General features: G+C 45.5%; 1 protein-coding gene across 3 annotated transcripts; it reads left to right on the top strand.

Annotated features, from left to right (window-relative positions):
* Positions 1-141: 141 nt before the first annotated feature.
* grb7 (growth factor receptor bound protein 7) lies at positions 142-17,281 on the top strand. 3 transcript variants are annotated; one of them, XM_066698631.1, is made up of 15 exons: positions 142-549; positions 5,538-5,709; positions 6,133-6,271; positions 8,577-8,733; positions 8,873-8,994; positions 9,245-9,319; positions 9,540-9,677; positions 10,376-10,486; positions 10,865-10,963; positions 11,407-11,487; positions 12,317-12,514; positions 12,633-12,690; positions 12,822-12,909; positions 13,020-13,113; positions 13,298-17,281. In XM_066698631.1, the coding sequence occupies exons 1-15, from the start codon at positions 438-440 to the stop codon at positions 13,442-13,444; spliced, it is 1,791 nt and encodes a 596-aa protein (XP_066554728.1). In that variant the 5' UTR covers positions 142-437; the 3' UTR covers positions 13,445-17,281. The 3 variants fall into 3 exon arrangements, with proteins under 3 accessions (XP_066554728.1, XP_066554729.1, XP_066554731.1); XM_066698632.1 differs by having other exon boundaries at positions 144-549; positions 12,317-12,436; XM_066698634.1 differs by lacking the exon at positions 142-549 and adding an exon at positions 610-700.
* Positions 17,282-19,946: the final 2,665 nt, after the last annotated feature.

The following is a 19,946-nucleotide window of genomic DNA, read 5'->3' as shown; positions in this document are numbered from 1 at the left end:
ACCCTCCTTCAGTTTCATCACTTCCACAGTTACACACAAAGGCTGCGAGACGGAGTCGTGTCCTGACTTGAGCGCCCATTGTGTTGCGCCAGTGGAGGCTCCGGGTACTGAGTTTACCCCAACACACCTCGTCCTGTGCTGGCGGCCGTCCAGCAGGTACACCGCTCCACGCCGGGGATCAAGAGGAAACGCGCCATTTAAACAAAACACAGGGTCGCGGTGGGGAGGACATGTCGAAAAGGATGCCAGTTAGTGTGTGTGTTTGTTTCTTTATGTATCTTTATTCCTCCACTAAACTCCATGCTGTGGTATGTGCTAGAGCAGCGCGCTTGTGCATTTCCGGGGTTAGCGCACACCTGGCGTCACCTGTGCGCTGATCGCCGGCTGTGCTCCCGGCCCGGCCCGGCCCGGCCCCTTCCCTCGACAGCCACGCCGACATGAAGTGCACCGTGGAAGAGACCCCCGGACCCGCAACTTGCGCTCTCCAGAGCAGGCGCCCTGCCGGCCCGCCGCGGTGTCCTGAGCGCAGCGGTTCGGTTCCCCCGACAGGTAAGCGGACCCGGGGCTCCTCCCACAGTGACGACAGCGGGAGCGGCTATGGTAATGACAGGTAGTCCCGGGTAGAGAACAGGATCGCCCGGTTGCAGGTAATCATCAGCCCCACTGTCGGCTTTGCCTCCTTCCCTCACGCTTCCACAAGGTAAGTTGACGGTCTGCTCTTTGATTGAAGCGGAGTTTCTTACTACTATATTAAGTACATAATGCGCGTTTCTTTTGGGAATATAGTTTGGAGTGGGCTTGTGGCTGTTCTTAGTTCAATTCCTGCCTTTTTCCTGTCTAATTACAATGTACCTTGAGATGCTTCAGTTGGAGACCGTTTCTGTTAGAGGTTTTGTACTTCCTTTCTTAGAAAAGACCATGCCCACCCACACACACTGCAGTTTTCCTCAGAGTTGATTCTGTTCTGTTCTGATCAGTTTTGTTTTCTTCTGAGTTGGTGCACAACCTCGTTTGCCTGTATTTAAAGTGCTGGGATTTTTTCTGACCCCTATGATTCTCTGGTAAAGTGACACTAGGCTGTTCAGATTGTACCAGATGTTAAAACCTGTAGAGTCTTCAGGAGTTCCCTGTAGGTTTTCTACTTTGGTTATAACAACATGCAGCACTGGAGTCCTCCATTTCCCCACAGAATAAAGTGTCAATTCCACTTGCACTCAGAAAGTGTAGATCTCCACTTATAGAAGCTGACAGGATTGAACATTTTCCGTGTCTTGCTCTGTTGTTCTGTAGTGTGGTCAGCATGAGATAGGAGTAAGTACAAATCTTAGATACGAATAATGCCGATTTATTTATTGGCTGTCAGACCTGTACGAGGCTTGAGATAAAACCTGGTGGGAACTTAATGCTTCCACCTAATGCTGGGGGGTGGGTCGGTCCACATGCAGCAGTTAAGCCACAATCTAAACATTTCTTTTGTTTAACTCATTCTTAAGTGTTAGCCAAACTTTTTTTTATTCTTTTTTCCCGATTTTATTTTTTCTGCTTCACGCATCTTGAGGAATTTGAAAAACGGCGACAATGTTTCTTTGTTATTGTTTCTCTGTCCTTTCTGCTTGCCTGAAGGGTGAGTTATGTCCTCATGTAGCGGTGGATAAAGAACAGGGATATGAACCATAATGAACTGAAAAAGGTGCAAAGCGCAGGGAGGAAGAAGGCAAAAACGATTGAGGTGTGCGGACTTGGGGCGGGTGATATGCAGCTCTGGTCCTGGAGTGACACCATCTATTAATTTCTGTATTTAGCTTCAAACAGAGGAGGGGGAAAAAACTCAAGGAACATGGTAGTTTGTTCTCATTAAGCAAATAATGCGTCCCATTAAGTAAATTGGATTGAAACATTGTGGAGAACCTGTGACTCCCTGGGAGCAACTGCAGGGGATCGAAACGAATGAGCTGTGCATAGGGTTGGTCATCAAAGCAATTGTTGTTTTGTGACTGTGCTGCCTTTGAAACTTGTGTTGGGAAAAGTAGCAGAGTTTGATGCCTATAGCTGTGTGATGTGGCTGGTGCTCAGAGTATTGACACAGGTGTGCGTCTAGACCCTAGAGGCACTGAGATTAGGGTCGGAACTACAACGGGTTCACCCTCTTAGCCGATTCTTTTTTTTGGGGGGGGGGGTTCGAGAAACCAAAAGGACTCTGTGCTATCTGGCCCTGGCAATCAATTGAGACTGGTCTGCGATCTCCCTAAAAACAAATGAACCAAAAACATTTTCATGATTAACGCTGTAGGAAAAAACTTGACTGTTCTCTTATAATGACGACGGAAAGTGAAACGGTAATTTGTCTTCGGTAGTTCCGGGTGTTTGCCTGCAGTTGACAGTCGGCCCTCTTCAGGTTGTGTGTGAGTGATCTAATCTGCAGATCTATGTGAAGGCCCCAGTCTAGCCTGGTAATGTGTGAACATGTGTGAGGAAGGAGTGGTGGAGGGGGGGGTTCAGACAGACACTCGTCACAGAATCGAGGCCATTTATTTTTTCTTTCCTTACAATTGCATAATCCGTTACCAGGGAATTTGTGAATCCTTCTGCACCCAGAGCAATACTACTTCACCTACTTCACACCTGTGTGTGTGTGATTGTGAAAGAAGGTTCCTGGGAGGCTGAGACAGTAGGTTTCAGTATGAGATGTGCTGGCAGTGAGTCAGAGGGAGGCGGGGGGTTGTTGGCTTTGTTTTAGTCTCGGCTCGGTCTTGCCTCAACTGGTCTCAGAATCGCCTCTGTCATCATCTCCACAACACCCCCCTCCCCCCCAAATCAACTGGCATCAAATACGATATGAAATTAGCAAGGCTAGGGCTTAGCAGGTGAAATGTGGCCTTTTTTTTTTTTTTTTTTTAAACTACCTGGAAAATCCTAATTTTGTTGGCTTCTGTTCTATTTATTCAAGTTTCCTAACGGCAAATCAGAAGTTAAATCATGCCAGTAAACCAGGAGGAATTTCCTCAATGTTGTTTTTTTGTTATACTATGGAAGTATGACGGGAGTTTTTTAATCACCATTAACATAGTGTATGGGTCTATTTGGAAAAAATGCCCAGTGATAGATTTTCTGCCAGCTAGTTCAAGGAAGCATGGTCAAAGTAGGGTCAGATGAGATCAGTAGTGGAAACTGAAAACAGAAATCCAAGCCCTTGCTTTTGCTCATTCATTGTGACTGTTAGAGCTCGTTAATGATGAGGCTCTTGCCATCCAAATTAAACTGCCCACTCAGTGCAGGGGCTGGTGACACTTGTAGTCGTGTCAGTTGTTGCAGATGGCAGTCCCGGAGTGGCAGTGCTTGCAGCGGGGGCAGACACACAGCACACCAACGCACAGCGCTGCCGGCCCTCACTCCAGCGAGGCAGGTGATCTGCCACATCAGGGTAGTTCACTGCAGTTACAATGCCTGATGGGGAGTTCAGACAGGGTCATGATCCAGGGTCAGCTAGACAACAGGCAGTAATGTATTCAGTGTTAGTTTGAGGTGACAAATGAAATGTGTGTACACTTGTGTGTTACAAATGAACTGTTGCTATATTCACTATGGAGTAGAAGGCACACTTTCTGCATGAAGATGTTCAGTACAGAAGTTAATGACGGAGCACTTGCCTAATTCCCGATCCAGATTCCAGATGCCCCCCCATTCACCTGTACTCTGTACCCTCTGTGTGTCTGTCTGTCTCTCTCTCTCTCAACAATGTGGTGCAAGTTGAACTGGGGCACACCTCTGCCTGTGAGCACCGCGGACGTCTGCGTAGCCAATAGGCATGTTATTGCTGACGCAAGGCATCCGCAAGGTGCCGGCTCGTCTCAAATGAGCAGGTCTTTTATCGAGTTCATCAATCAACTGACTAAGGAACTGATCTCTGTTTTACCTGCTCTCTCTGTGACTGTGTGTTTGTAGTCTTTAGGGGTTGTAAATTGCCCGTATAGTCAATATCCATGAGATGCTGCTTGCACCTTCCCAGTCAGACAGGACCACATGAGAACTACCTTGTGTACAGAAGGGGGTGGTCTGTCTGGCAGTCTTTGTACAGTTGGAGAGTAACAATGGCCTTTTGTGGAGCAAAATACTCTTCTCAACCCCCTTTTCTGGTTCCTGGAATTTGCCATCCGAACATTATGCAAGCAAAGTGAGGTAATTGTCTTAATCTCAGCAACTTGTTTCTTGCAAGAATGTGCAGCCAGTCTGCATTCTTTCTGAGGTGAACCAGAGTTGTTTTTTATAAATCATAATGATCATAATACAATAACGTAAGTTGCATAAGTTGTCACAGCCTAGAAAAAAAGAAAAACGCGTTGTTTCACTGCCATGCAACGTGCAAAGAAAAGTGACCTCACAGGCCATTATTTTGCCTTTTTTGTGCGTGCTATTCTTGGATGGCAGTTTGCCAGCCGAGGATATGACTTGGTTGAAAAACTCCTGTTTACACTGCTTTGAGCTAAGAGAGACATTGTGTGTACAAGGCAGGCCCAGAAACTGGACCACAAAACGACAACGGAACACAAATCCTCCTGCTAAGCCACATACAAAAACGCAAGCATGCACATGGCCCTTTACAGTAACACACACACACACACACACACACACACACAAGGAGACACAGCCCAGCACTGACTTGCCACATGCTTGTAAATAGACAGCAGGACCCTCTGTAAGGGATGCAGATAAGGAAAACGACACTTTTCTGGTCTTTGGTCTTTGTCCCCTATAAACACACAAGCATATATCCGTTCTCATAATCCAAAACAGGCAGCCCACAGCAAACTTGGGTTTACTAATCCCCCCAAATGTGAAACTTAAGGAGAGCTCCTGAATGGCTTTTAATTTTAATGTTATTTATTTATTTTACCTATTTTTTGTATTTTTTTTAATGGACGACAGGTGTTCGACTTCTCTGGGGATGTAAACAACCCAGAAAAACAAACGTGTGACTCGTATGCCGAATGCATGCATAGATCCTCCCCCCTCCCCAACATGCCCAGAAACTAACACGGGCACACCGACACCACATAAACACACTCTCGAATACTCTTGAGCTGCAGAACTGGTTTTCTTGTTATTGTGCTTTTAATACCAAGACTACTGACTCATTCCAGGCTTTCTAAATGCGTCTTGTTGTTTTCCACTTTCCATAATTTATAGTTTTACTGTTTTACACTGGGTTCTTTTGTTACTACTGGAGGCTTCCAGGAAACTCCTGTACTTTGTGCTGCAGAGAAGGTGATTTTGTAATGTGGCAAGGGTTCAGATCACTACTGCAATGTGCACTGGTTAGCAGCTAATCAACGAGGAAAAAATTGCAGTGATGATCAAAGTTGCGCACAACTCCTGATGCAATAAGAACAGCCCCGGAATGAAGTTGCAGTCTCAATAGGGGTAAATAGGGGGCAAAGCTGATAAATCGATAGGGTAATGTAGGTAAAGTTTAGGGTTGCTGTACAGTACAGTCTAACGTGAATCTGCCCCAGCTGAATAATCTCATCCACCCTTCCCAGATAATGCAATGGAGATGGAGGGGCCACAGAGAGGAGTCTGTGAGGAGGCGGACAGACCCGGGGATGAGGGGACAGACGGACAGGAAAACTCCCCCAGCGATACTCCAAGCACCATGCCGGCAGACCCTCCGGTGGTGAGGCGCTCCAAACCCCTCAGCATCAACAACAACAGGTACTGACTGCCACACCACCTCACAACCGATGACAACCTGGCATTTATACGTACAGTGAGAAAACACTCTCATGGGAGCGGGGCCCTGCACAGAAGAGGTTTCAGAAGCACATGATGTAAAATAGTTTTTTGTTAGGTTTTGTCCTTTTTATTTTTCTTGTACTTAGCAGTAGTCATGGTTGTGTACATCCTTAATACAGTAGATCCTGGAAATTCGTTGTTTAGGTTTGCTTTAAAATGGGAGTTTAATGGGTCTCCTCCCTGTAAGAACTCGCCTGCTTTGTGGCTGGCCAAGTTGAATAATAAGCCACATTGCATGCATTGTGTAAGACATCCCCCCATGTGTAATCCATTATTAGCGGTTGCTTGTGCCGAGTACTGCTCGCTTAAAATTGTGTTTAACATCTATCAATCTTCTTGCAGATTCAAAGGGGAGGAGTCTCAGACGACATCAGTGCCTTCAATACCCAATCCATTCCCTGAACTCTGCAGCCCCTCTCATTCCCCCATCCTGATTGGCTCTCCAATGGGGAACGGCACATCCCCTGCAAGTGGCACACATGTAAGTGAATGTGGGCGACCATAGCCCTGCTACACAACACCCCCTGCTGCTGGGGTCCCTCACATGTCTGCAGTCCCCTAGGAACAACCTCACATTGTGTCAATTTCAGGAGTATGAAACAGTTGGTAGGGGGGTTCTATCTGAAAGTGTAGAACATGGTGGTATTTGATCATGCTGAGGGTGCGATTGGACATATCCAAGTGTGCCTCAGCAGAATTTGCTGTTGAGCAGGATTGTGTCTGGGAGCCGCCAGTCTGTCTGTAAGGAAACAGGCTTCTGATCCAACGCGTTCACGCACAACACAGGCTCGCCCGTGAGAGTGACATTAATAGAACGCTTAGAGCCCGAATGAAATCTCTTCACAGCTGTTCTGCTCAGAACCTCACATTTAGTGCATACATAGTACAAATTTTTTAATATCGTGTTTTACAAAAAAAAAATTGGAATGAGGAAGAAACAAACCAACCAGAACTGCCAAACACAAATTCAGAAGTTAGACAGGGGTGTTGTGAAGTGTGTTTCTTGGCAGTGGAGGTTGTTGTTGTCGGCGCAGTGCAGAGCAGGTGCAGACAGTTGTGCGGTTCTTGGTCTGTGGTGGCGTGTCGTCTGTGCTGTCGCCCGGAATGTTTTCCCCTGGGGGCACTTGGCACCTCGGAGATGGGTGCTTAGAGCTCCACTGTAATTAAGTGCTGCTCCCAACGAGCTGTCACTCAGACTGCTGGTGCCAACAGCCAGCCTCCCGCCGTAGGCCCTTCCAGCCTTCTCCACTGTTCTCCTGGCCTGCGCTGCGCTCCTGTTGGCTCACAACAACACTCTCACAAGAGCAGGCACCCACACGGCATACACGTCTGTGTTTTCACAAAGGTTCACTCACACATGTAGGTATTAATTTGCCATCATTTGCACAGAAACAGTAGGGTAAGAACTTGACCTCAACAGCTTAAGCTAAATACTTGCCCAAATGGAACCAATTAAAAACTCTAAAAGGCAGTAGGAAGAAATGTATGCATTTCATATGAAGACCTAGCTATTGCTAAGCTCAGAGAATCAAACCGATTGTGGCTCAAGGATGAGAGCCTGGGGAACACACACTGCACACTGCTGTAATAATTTGTTTATACAGAGGGCTGTGGCTGTGTTTAGTGTCAATTTCTGGGCTGTAAAGGGACACTGACGCCAGGGGTTGTTTACCATGCCAAGTTAAAAGGTGCTGTGGATCAGCAATGTAAAGCTAGCACAATGGAGAGGTTAATAAGAATCCTGCTGAGCCCTGTGGTGTTATCCTGAACCACCTCCACATTATATTCCCTGGTTGTATTGGAGGGCCTGTTTTTTCTTGGAATCCAATGACCTAGAGCAATCAGAAGTACCTGGGAGAACATGTGATGGGGTAGTAAGCAGTGCAACAGAAGGATGCAGGACAGGGCCTGTGAAACCCAGAGCTTGTTTGCACGCACATGGGTGTAGTCAGCCAGGCAAAGGGAGTCCTAGCTGAACCCTGAAACCCTGCTGTGTTGTATCTGTAATCAATCCACTGGCTGAGCTCATGTCTGTCTGTTTGCTGCACAGCATTATCTGGCCTAGGTACCTGCTAACTCCTCCACAGTTTCCACAGAAACTGCTTCCAAAACAAAGACTTAACCACCAGCTATTAACCCAGTATGTCATCGGGGGCGGGTCTGAAGGTGGTGTTGGCGGTGGGGGGAACATAGAGAGACTGAGGGAGTTCAGGGGAGGGTGAGATGTGATTAAGTTTGCCATTTGTTTAGCTGACAGATTGTTGGCACTGTTTTCTCTTGTTTGTGCGCTTGTGGTTGCTGTACTCTTAGTGTTTTGTTTTCAGGCTGTATGGGCCATTGTGGTGCTACTGCTTTATGTATGTAAGCCTTGTCATTAGCAGGTCATCGTACGTGCATGTCTTGCTGGTTAATCTGCCTGCCAGTCTGCATTTATTTGCAATCAAATGTGCAGTATCTGTTCTGCTTCAGTGTTCTTGTCCCTTTTTCTGTTCCCTTCCTGGTAATACGGTCAAGTCAGGTGTCTCCAACTCGGGTGTGGAAAAACTACAGAACCATTTCTTGGCTTAAGCAAAAGCCACAATGAATGCCACTTTAGCCAATGGTTGAAACTGCCTCAGGAACTGAAAGACTGGTGTTCTCTAGGTGGGGGGGTTAGAGGCCCCTGCTCTGACTGATGCACCAATTGAGAAGTCTGAGGGGTGCCGCCTAATTCTGTGCCCATTTGACTGTCGGCTACTGTCCCATGAATAAGCAACTGTCTGTCTGTCTTGTGTGTGTCTGTGCAGGTGGTGAAGGTGTTCGGAGAGGATGGGAGGAGCCGCTCCCTTTGGGTACCAGCAGGGGCCACGGCTCGCGATGTCTGCCACCTGCTGGTCCAGAGAGCCCACTGTGCTGACCAGGAGAATTGGGCCCTGATAGAACTGCACCCATCCCTGGGGCTGGGTAAGACAGAGGTGGAGGAGGCAGTATGTTTGGGATCAGAGGGTGACGCAGGCCCTGCAGGATTCTGGGATTGGCACAGTGGTGTAATGTAGAGAGAGGTGATGGATCATTGAGTTGTGGCTTGTGTCTGTCTCTGCAGAGCGCTGTCTGGAGGACCATGAGACGGTGGTGGAGGTGCAGGCCACATGGCCACTAGAGGGCGACAGCAAGCTCCTCTTCCGCAAAAACTTCGCCAAGTATGAGTTCTTCAAGAAGCCCATGGTACTGTAATTCCATCACCGACTCTTGGAATAAGTCTGTGATGTCCAGCTCTGTTTTTTCATTCCACCTGAGGTTATAATTATTTATTTGATTTGGTTATGGAGTTAATTGTTTTGCCAGATTTTCATTTCCTCAGCCATATAGATTTAAAAATGGCCCACTAGTGGTGTAGGCTGTGACTACTTCCTGTCTTGCTCCTCTTGTACCTGTCAGTGGGTGTGAGATGATTTCCTGTGATTTCCCTCTCCAGCTGTTTTTCCCAGAGGACATGATCTCGGACTGTGCTGACGTCAATAAGGGCATGACCTCATCCGAGCTTATTCAGGTAAGAATGGATAGCATTCTAAGAGAAAGAGAGGCAGACTAAGGTGGGTTAAATGGGGAGTGAAATGGGGAGATGGGCCATGTATGTGTGTGAGACAGACAGATGCACAGGTGAAGATGTGTGTGAGGGACACAGCTGTGGGGGATGGGGGCTGGCAGGGTGGTGTGAAATACTCCCAGGGTATCTCTGCAGTGACCTGCTTGTCCTGGGCCCCTCACAGAACCTGCTGAACTCGGGCAGCTGCCCAGAGATCCAGGGCCATCTGCAGATAAAGGAGCCGGGACGAAAGGCCTGGAAAAGAGTCTGCTTCTTCCTGAGGAAATCCGGCTTCTACTGCTCCACCAAGGGCTCTTCCAAGGTCAGGCACCTAGCAAGACAACCTAATGGGTCCTCGGGGATGAACTGCTGGAACTTGGCATGAGATAGGGGGTCAAGACACTAAGATTAAATACCCATTGTGCCTCCCAAGAGGTTTACAACTCTATCTGTTCTGAACCACTGTAATTTGGAGAATATTTTTCGACCTAGGGGCAAACTGCTCAATTAATCAGATGGGCAGTTTGCCCACTGTTCCCAAAGGGAAAATCAGACATGATTCAGTTGCAAGTTTCAGTGTCCCTGAGCGATAAAATACATGAATTTTTTCTTATAAATTAGGTACTGGGCCGCAGATTATTTTCAAGTGCAATCATCAAGTGGTTAAAAGAGTAACTAATTTTTGCACACTATGTCTACCTGCAGGGCATCTTGCACTACTCCGAATGCAATGGCAGCAAACGGGGAATGTGCCAATGAATTATGCCTCTCGGGCCGGTGTGGAAGACGTGTATTTCTCAGTGTGTGACTGTCTATCTTCCAAATCTGTAGCACAACTGCAGTGGAAGCATTGCCAAGACAATTTAGAAACCTAGCAATTGCGAAACAATACAAGACATACATGACAGGAAACATGGAAAAGTACAAATTCACATACAAGGAAAAAAAAAAGAATTGTATATATTGTATGGGATTAGACTATTGAAATGGACTCCCTTTTTCTCTCCTTCTGTCTTGTAGGAGCCCCGTCACCTTCAGTATGTAGCTGATCTTGAAGAGCTCAACATCTACAGTGTCATAGGAGGTCGCAAGCTCTACAGCGCCTCCACTGACTACACCTTCTGCATCAAGGTACTGGGGCCAGGGAATCCGCCCGGCTGCCCGCTCTCACAGAGGGTAGGACACTGGGCACAATGCCTGGAGAGAGACTGGACTAGGTGTTTAGCAGCCACTGTGTAGTTCTATAGTTCAAGAGCTGGTTCTCCCCACATTTTTAGAGGCTCATGGAAATAAAAACTTGATTTCTGCCGTTGCTTTCGTCAGGGTAAACGTTTGCAAGCATTTTTTAAAATGTGTATCTGGAAAACCATTTAACTTAATTACAAATTGGGGGGGAAAAAAAGAAAAGCATGAGATATCTCCGTGTAATAACATTACAGTCCGGGTAAAAAAATATTTTCCATCTATGTCAGTCAAAAGTGTGTTGACGCACTGTCTCTCGGTGCACAGCCCTGCAGGAACCGCACACGCTCACAGGACATGAAGCTGCTGTGTGCCAACAGTGAGCAGACACGTACCTGCTGGACTACTGCCTTCAGGCTATTTAAGGTCAGGGTCCCGCACTACCCTCCTCACACACTGCGCACCGCAACATACTGCACTACACTGCACTACACGCCACACTGCAGTGCCCACAGACCACTCTCCATATGGCAACGCACTGCACACAGTCTGGACGGTTTGTCGCAGGCAGTCTGGCGCACCCCCAACTCCTTCACAGACAAGGACACTTGTGTACACTGCTTGCTTGGCACATGCATGCAGTCTGTATGTGACATCCGTATGCACACATATGTAGCAGGGCTTATTCGTGTTGTGAAGTATGTGCTGATCCTCTAGCTTTGGATGGTCTCGTACTCGCACTCGCACTCAAAGCGTGACCCTCCCTTCCTGGGTGAGGAAGCTCAGTGTTTTCTTTTGGCGCTCTCTGTTGGTGTCCTGTACCTCCCCCTCTCTCTCTGCTGAGCCTGAATGGCTGTTTTATTTTGCAGTACGGCCAGCAACTGCAGTATAACTTCCAGCAGTCTGTGTCGACTCGGAGCCAGGAGAGCACCCTGCACCACAGTGCCAAGGTGAGACATCCGGAGGAATGTTTGTCGCTCAGAGATTTTTCTGCATAGAGCCTAAGTGCCTCTCACAAAGACCAGTATCTACACTGCCACTGTCTTCTGATACTAGACACTTCTCGCATTATATTAATCTTCCCTCTTGGGCATAAAGTTGGCAAACCTCTTTCACAAGTTGTGACATGCTGTGCTATATATGGAAACAAATTAGTTTTAATTTAATTTAAAGAATGAAAAGAAAATTGTCACGTTGAATAAAATCCTTTTGACAGAGTTGAAGGGTATTAGTGGCAAGCTGTTCTTACCTTATTTTTGTCTGAAAGCTTTAGTGCAGTGGTTCTCTACCTGGTCCTGCAGGACCCCCTGCCCTGCTGGTAGTTGTTCCAACTGAGCTCTCAATTACTTAATTGAACAAATAATTAGCTTACATGACTTTTTAAATTGTGTAACTATTAAAAAGTTGGTTCCTTAATAAGATAAGTTCCTTAAACAATGTTATACTGTTTAAAATAATGAAAGGGCTCTGATTTATGAAATTCATAATTAAATTAATTAAGTAATCGAGAGCTCGGAACAAAAACCAGCAGGGACCTGCAGGACCGGGTAGAAAACCACTGCTTTAGTGAGTGTATCCCCAAGTGTGAAGGTAGGGCAGCTTCCAGACATCAACGGAGTTACAAGGGGAGTTAAATGACCATGGCAGTTGGACTTTATTAAATGTAGCCTCTTGTCTTTATCCCCAGCATAAAAATGTACATACTCTTGGAATTGTATCTGCAGGCAATATTATAATATTATATACATTGTTGTCCCTCATTCTCTCAACCCTTTTCAGCGCTGTGTTTCAGAAGCTTCCCTGGTTGCCATGGATTTCTCTGGGAAGGCGGGGGGGCGTGTCATCGAGAACGCCAGAGAGGCACAGAGTGCAGAGCGGGAAGAGGGACAGGCCTGGCGGGTGAGGGGACAGGGGAGGCTGGTGGAGGGACAAGAGGAGCAAGCAGGACCGGGGGCGCGGGAGATGGGACAGGGAAGGGTGAGGAGAGGGCAGGAGTCTGCAGTGGTAGAAAATCGTGGGTCATTTCTCATACAGTTGAGGCCAGGTTCTCAGTGGACTAAATCTGACTATGTGTGTTGGTCTGTCTGTCCCTCAGAAGAAGACTTCCCTGCGCTACAGTCTGCCCAACTCCTGCCCGAGCTCTAGGAGTGCCTGTGAGTAACTGTTGATTCATGGCGTGTATGTGTGTGTATTAGTCTGGTTATTGATTTTGGATTGATTAGGGAGGTGCCTGTGTGTTAGTATTAATTAGTGATGATTGATTGTGGATTCCGGCTGTCCTCAGTGATTCACCGGGCCCAGCCCTGGTTCCATGGCGGCTTGTCTCGGAGGGAGGCCCAGGGGCTGATCGAGGAGCAGGGACTGGTGGATGGGTGAGTCTGTCGCTCTCGCTATATGTGATGTCTGTCCAGTTTACTTCAGACTTGGTATGTCTCTTCCGTGATTGTGATCCTGTCCCTAAATGGTTTCTCTCTCTCTGCAGGATGTTTCTAATCCGGGAGAGCCAGCAACATGCCAAGTGTTTTGTCTTGTCTCTGTGCTACAAGCTGAAGACCAAACACTACCTCATCATCCCTGTAAGTGTCTGTCTGTGTGTCACTCTGCTTGGCTGTCTCTCTGGTAGCTTTCCTGTCTGTTTAAGCATCCTTGTCTGTCTTTTTTGTCTGTCGTACTGTTGTAAAATTCTGTCCATTTGTCCTAGTCTTCCCAGTCTGTCTTTGTGTGTCTGCCCACCTGCCCTAACCGCCTGTCTGTCTGCAGTGTGAAGAGGATGGGAGGAAGTACTACACCATGGATGATGGGGTGACGCTCTTCATTGATCTGCTGCAGCTCGTGGAGTTTCATCAGATCAACCGAGGCATCCTGCCCGTGTGCCTCAAACACCACTGTGTCCGCGTTGCACTCTGACTCCCCCTGCTGCCAGGGGGCGCTGCAGTTCAGGTACTAGGCATGGCAGTGCAGCGAGAGGGAGGTGGGTGGCGGTGCAGCCAGGCAGGAGAATATGGTGGCACAAACACAAAACCAGATATCCACACAAGCTATGTTGCCGTCTCTGCTTCAGTGCGGTTGCCCTGCCCTGTCGAACATGGAAGCTGGACAACTGACATATCAAAGTCACAGAAGCCCATGGAAGGGATCTGTTGACCTCAAAATAAGAGCAGCTGCAGACTTTTGCAACAAAAGGTTGAGGTGAAACGGAGGGAGAAAAAAAACAAATCTATCTTCATTATATTGCTTCTTAATATGCAAATTTAGCCAACAAGTAGCACAACAATTGAGTCATCTAGCCTCAGACACTGGCTGACATGGAAGAGATGGCAGCATGAGAAACTTCAGATGAGTCTTAATGGGCACAAGTGGCCATAATAGTTCCATCCCTGTGTGTCTGTGGACAGTGTTGCACATGAGATGCAGGGACTACTCCATGGGTTCACAGACTCTGTGTTCCTGCCCTTTCTGGATCACATTGAGTATCAGAGGCTTTTATTTCCCTGGCCTCTTTTTCTTGGTGGGGGGGGAGATGGACTAAGCATCTATTGTGTAAACTGTACCTGAGCTCCTGCTGTCTCTTGCATGTCTTACCTGCTCTATGCACTGTTGGTGGAGTGTCCGATTTACCTGTGTCACATTTTGAGTATTCAGTCACCGCCAAGATGGATCTTCTTGCATGGGTATGGCATATTTGTTGACCGACTCGCCAGCCATCATTTGGAGCCTCATTGGCACTAAGGTGTTAACAAGAGAACGACAGGCAGGCTTTGCCATGGCCTTTCGGAATGGTCTCGAGGTTGGGATTGCTCTGGGCACTGCCTGAGCAATGAATTGATGAATGACATTTTACTGGCTGCAGAAAAACAGCTGTTCGGACATCACCTTGATCGCTGCAGCTGAAACAGTTTAGGCAGCTAAGGACTTTATTTTCCAATGTGGGAAAAAGTGGGACCTGACTGTGAATTGGGACTCACTACTGTAACCAGATGACAGGGGTCTGAGGGTTGTGGTAATGGTGGCTGTGACAGAATTATTATATATGTGTATATAATATATATGGGTTTTTCCTCCATGTTTCTAACTGTCATGTTTGCCACAATCCGGAAACCACCTTGGCCTCAATTAAAATTTAACAAGGACAAATTTAACTCCATATTTGTGGGTATGAAAATGTAATTAAGGGCGATTTAGCTGTCTAGCAGCAAGCAGACAGCAGAATCTCCAAAACTAAGGCATTATATATCAGATTGTATTTCACTATCCTATTAAATTTACCTGCGGGCTGCTGATGGCTTAGCTGTTGCTTTCTAGTATATCCAGTTACCTGTGTTTGCACTGGATTTCTGTTCACTTGATTGTCATCTTTCCTTTATGCATCCCATTTTGGCCATGCTGTGTTCTGAGAATAGTGCCTATTAGAGAGTGGAAGGGTTGCATAGTAACCCAGGGCCTGGCAAATAGATGTTTACTTTGAATATTAATCCACATTGTCTTTTCACAAGCAGCTCTTAAGCAGGACATGTAAACAAAATGAAGTGTAAGTAATATGGTTTCTTTTTTGTGGGGAAGGGATGGGTGGCAGTCATGTTCTTTGTCTGTAAAAGCCTGGTCCCCCACCACCACCCCTTCAGCTCCTGTTAATGGGACAGTCTGTCAGCATATCCAGTCTCTCTAAGCAGGAACAACAGCATGGCACATCTGCCAGAGCAAACGCGCATATGGCTGTGAGAAGAATAGCAAATTAGAGCTGGGAGCTCCCCTGCGGCATGCATGGTAACTGCCTCTGCCCACAGCGTGGCTTGCCATGCAGATTAGTATGTTGTCTGTGCTCTTTACCAGCTATGATTTAAAATGTAATAATTGTGCCACTCAATTGGCACAAATCCACCTAGACCAAGGATGGGGAATGCCAGTGGTTGAGGGTCAGAGTCCTACAGAGTTTCACAAGTTCACCTTTTAGTGAGCAACCAAGTGACCTGGGATGGCCAGGTGATTTGACCAGTTTCAAATGAATAGTTCAATTAAGTCATTAATATCTGGTGGTGGAATAAAATCCAGGACACTGTGGCTTCCTTAAGGCCTAGAGTTGTCCATCCCTAACCTAGAGGTTTGGCTTGTATGGAAACATATGGTTGGTGACAGTGATTTCTTTAGGGTCTGTCAAACATCCACTGAAGGAAGTCTTTCCATTTTATAAGCTGCTAGTAACCAGCTGAGCGAAAAAGAGACTGGATGTCTTTCTCTTTCATTTGTTTTACCTTTACAATGGTGCCTTGTGGTGCATATCCTTTTGATATGCAGATTTATGCTTTACTTGTACTGTTTTTGTTTTATTTCACTTCACTGTCCTTCACAATGTTTTACTGTGATATTTTTTTCTAGGGTGAATCACTAAACTGACACAAAAATCTTATAAGGGATGTCCCAGCACAGAAACCTCAAACCCAAATATCATCATTGGTTGTTTTGGGTATTTGTTTGTAATTTCTGTACATACAGTGTGTACATCTCGGCTGTTTGAACAACCACCATGTTTTGTAACGGAATTTGATTTGTTCTCATTGTGATATTACGCCAGCAATGTAGCATGACTGTTTATGGTATATGGTAGGGCCAGACTGGCCAACTTGGTTTCCATTGACAGGATGTCTGAAAGGTGAGCTGGTGGTGGCAGCGGTTTTCCAATCAGGAAGTAAAAATGAGCCCAGTGTCTCCTGTGAAAAACAGAATTCAGAAGGCAGTTATCCTGCAGAACAGACAAATATAAGGCCACACTTTCCTCTGGCTTGACCAAGTGTGGTAATTAGGGTTAACATCATCTTATCATGTGATCACTTTTTGTATATATTTTTGGATATTTATTTATTCTCCTATGATTAGTCAAAGTAAATTATTATTGATAATATCATTAAGGGGGAGTGGAGGGATTAGGTTGTCCTGAGGTGTTCTGTGCCTGCATATTGGGCTTTTCCACTATGGTTGTTTTAAAAATTGATCTTGCATCGTATGCCCTCCATCTAAAGATGTCTATGCATTAGCACAGTATACACACAGCACACACTGATGGAGAGGACTGTTTTCAGTTCAGTTTAGCAGATTTGCCACCAGATGGCAATCCTCCCCCCTGTATGTCTTCTGGAACAGGTGCCACATCGTAACTCGCTTACATGAAGTTCTAAAGGCAAGTAAACTATTGAAAATTGAAGTGAGCTCTTCACTTTAGCGGATCCTTGAAAGGAATGCTAACTGCGTGTGGTGGGGAGAAAATAAAACAAGAACTGAACAAAATGATTTTGTCAGGAATGAGTCGTGATGAGTTGAGGTGTTAAAAGAGTTGGTTGTCAGTGGTTGGGAATAATGTGTCTCACTGATAGCCTTGATGTTGTTGCATGTGATGTTACCATGCTGTAATTAAGTAACATCGGATGAGATGGACGAATACATTGATAAAGGAGCAGGATCTGTTTAAAAAACTATCAGACTATTTCTGCTGGTGTTATTCCACCTCCTGCCAATTCTGTTGAATTCCTTTTTGTATTGAATTATATGTATAAACCCCAGGCCAGTTTACTTTAATCCTATTTTATATACATGTATAAATAAAAAAATTAAAACCTATTTAAATGCATTATATTATGTATAAAAATAACACATGCAATTGTAAAACAAGTTTTGAAACTGTTTTGGAAAACATTCTAATTTATATATTTTGTATAACATTTTGTTTGAATAAAGGTTTTTACTTCATTTTTATTTCTGATTTTTTTTTTTTTTTTCTAAACCTAGTATATACTTTACACTTTATAATGGTGCTGTCCAATCTAACCATCAGTCTTCACACCTGCTCTGATGGCTTACATTTAAACTGCTGGCTTTAACTAAATCAGGTATTTGGTAGTAAATTGACTTAAGATGTTAATCTTCACAGTGATCTTTAGTAACTGATTTGAAGACTGCTCTAAAGTATGGGCTACCCAGTACTGGAGACCCTCAACTCCACAAGGGGCATGATTTGTTAAATTGACTATGTGTGTGACTATGAGTGTGTGTGAGTCAAAGAAGAAGATCATAAGACATAAGATGAAAAGGTGCACAACATCCAAACCAAAAATCAATTATCAATGGATGTGTATTAAAGGAGCTATATTAATTGTTGAAGGTGTGAGGAGGGTGCTGTGACTGTAGTGAGACGGATCGACAGAAGTCTGCAGAGAGTCCAGCCCCTTCTCTCTCTACCCCCCCCACCCCCCACCTCTTTCACAGGCAAGATTTCAGGTTGCCAATTCTCCATAGAGATGTTACCTTGGAAACCGCTACTTACTTATTTATAGAGATTGGCCAGGTAAAGCAAGAGGGAGAGAGATGTGGAAAGAGAGAGGGAGCAAGACAAAGATAAAAAAGAGAGAGACTGATTTGCCTTCAGGAAGGATGACTAACTGTCTGTTCCTCTATCACTCCTCAATTAAGGATCCTGTGATAAATAATTTAACCATTTCCTCCAAGATCAGGGGATCTGTAGTTTTTAGAACCTGTCACAGAGAGAGAGAGGAGAGGAGGGGGACTTGCAGAGTCGCATTTTTTGTCAGTTTTTCTATATATTTTTTTTTTTCATACTATTTAAAGTATATTTTTCATACCAGTTACAAAACAACTGCTGATTTCTGCACTCCTGCCCTCCGGACCTAGGCTTCGGCCACCAGAGGTCCCCTATTAGCCCCATCTCCACTCACACTGAGGCCTGGGCCAAATCCAAATTTTGACCTACCTGTGTATTGTAAATAAAATACAAGGAACAAGGGTGTTTTTGTTTATGACTTCTGACATGACTGTTTACAATTTTTCTTCACATTTGTGATTTGCAGGCAGGCAAGGTATGGATTAGGTTTAGGGCTAAAAGAATGTGTGTGCTTTCAGTTAATCATGCTGCTGTGGTTCGAGGGGCGAAGCAGTAAGACGAGCTGACTAGTAATGGCAAAAACATGCAGGTGGGGTAGGAAATGGCAGTTGGAGCTTTTTGTCTCTTCCCTGCCGCTGCACCTGGGTCTGGAGCTGTAGACCCTGTGCATCCAAAAACTTGGTACCTGCTGCTGCAGGCCTGACTGAGAGATCAACAGACTTGTTCGACCCGACAGCCTGAGCTGGGACTTTGAACCCAGCACCCCTGAGATGCACCTTCCTGTTTTGAGAGCAACAAAGAAGCTTTGAGCTTGAGAAGCTCTGTGGGGAATTACACAGTTCATGCAGAGCTGCTGCTGTAATGGAATGGAGAGCACCTCAGTGTTAGGCTGTAGAAGCATTGATAAATTTATGGCCATGAATGGACTGTCATCTTGAGTTAAGTAAGCAATTCACCTTTTTGTTTATGAGGCTGTTGTCTATCCTGGCAGGACTGCTCTCCCTTTCCAAAGATCACTTGATTGTGGAGGGGCAGAAATTGTATAATAGTGAAATGAAAATGAAAAACAGCTCTGACATCTACAACCCGACCCACATTTAGGAATTTTGCTTAACTTGTATTTTTCATGCTGTCGTACTTCTGAGCTTGATTAATGGGGCCGTTTTATTCTTGTGCACGTTTTTATTTTTTATTTCAGCCACTTGCGTGACGAACGCCACGTAAGGGAAGGGGTGCTGTCCTGAATTGTGCATCTCGGAGAGAAAGATGCACATCTACGTGGAAAGAGAGAATTGCAGAGAGGAAACTGGGGGAAAGTATTAACCTTTTCTCAATTGTTTTTTTTTCCCCCGTTTCCAGTTGATATCGTGGAAAAGCTTGTGATTGAAACTTGGAGCGGGGATGAGACTGATTTTGACAGTACGCTTCTGTGTTCAGATACTGATCAGCACTGCGGGCACCTGCATTGATGAGCTTGGCGGAGACTCACACCATCTCTATTATTAAACATGAGAGGGATGCTTCAGCGTGGATTGCAGCTTGCGAGAGTTTACATTAAAATCTCCCTGTTCCAGGCCTCGTTTCAGATTAATCCGGCGATATCGTCATTTCTCTTGCAAAAACAGTCTTGATATAAAAGCACAGGAGTGATATTCTGTTCTTGTTATCAATCCTGCTAAAAGAAACCATATTGGTGGAAGTATTTGTCTTTTTAAAAATAATTTGGTGCTTCAAATGTTTTTTTTTTTTTACCTTGGTGTCTCAGCTTTGTGCGCATGCTGTTGCATACATACAGATTAAATATACTCGCCCCGAAAAGTACACACACAGACACGCATTGTCATCCACCAGTTCCTAAGTCAGATAAAGACTGCTAATCATTAAACAACCCCCTCTGCAACGGAAAAGCATAGCTCAAATAGTGAATTGCAGTTTTAAAGAGCACACCAATACACCTCGGCTTAGCCCCACAGAGAATCACAAATGCTGACATACACACCGTAAAACAAATGTGACATGAAC

Source organism: Amia ocellicauda, chromosome 3 (genome assembly GCF_036373705.1).
Source record: "Amia ocellicauda isolate fAmiCal2 chromosome 3, fAmiCal2.hap1, whole genome shotgun sequence".
Lineage (NCBI taxonomy): Eukaryota > Metazoa > Chordata > Actinopteri > Amiiformes > Amiidae > Amia > Amia ocellicauda.
Note: the sequence above shows the minus strand (reverse complement) of the source record. Positions and strands in the feature narration are given on the sequence as shown.

Excerpts from the sequence above, each read along its gene's own strand:
- grb7 (XM_066698631.1), top strand. The coding sequence starts at position 438 with ATGAAGTGCACCGTGGAAGAGACCCCCGGACCCGCAACTTGCGCTCTC. Across the intron at positions 9,320-9,539 it reads CCTCATCCGAGCTTATTCAG|AACCTGCTGAACTCGGGCAG; the intron begins GTAAGAATGGAT and ends GGCCCCTCACAG. Across the intron at positions 9,678-10,375 it reads CCACCAAGGGCTCTTCCAAG|GAGCCCCGTCACCTTCAGTA; the intron begins GTCAGGCACCTA and ends TCTGTCTTGTAG.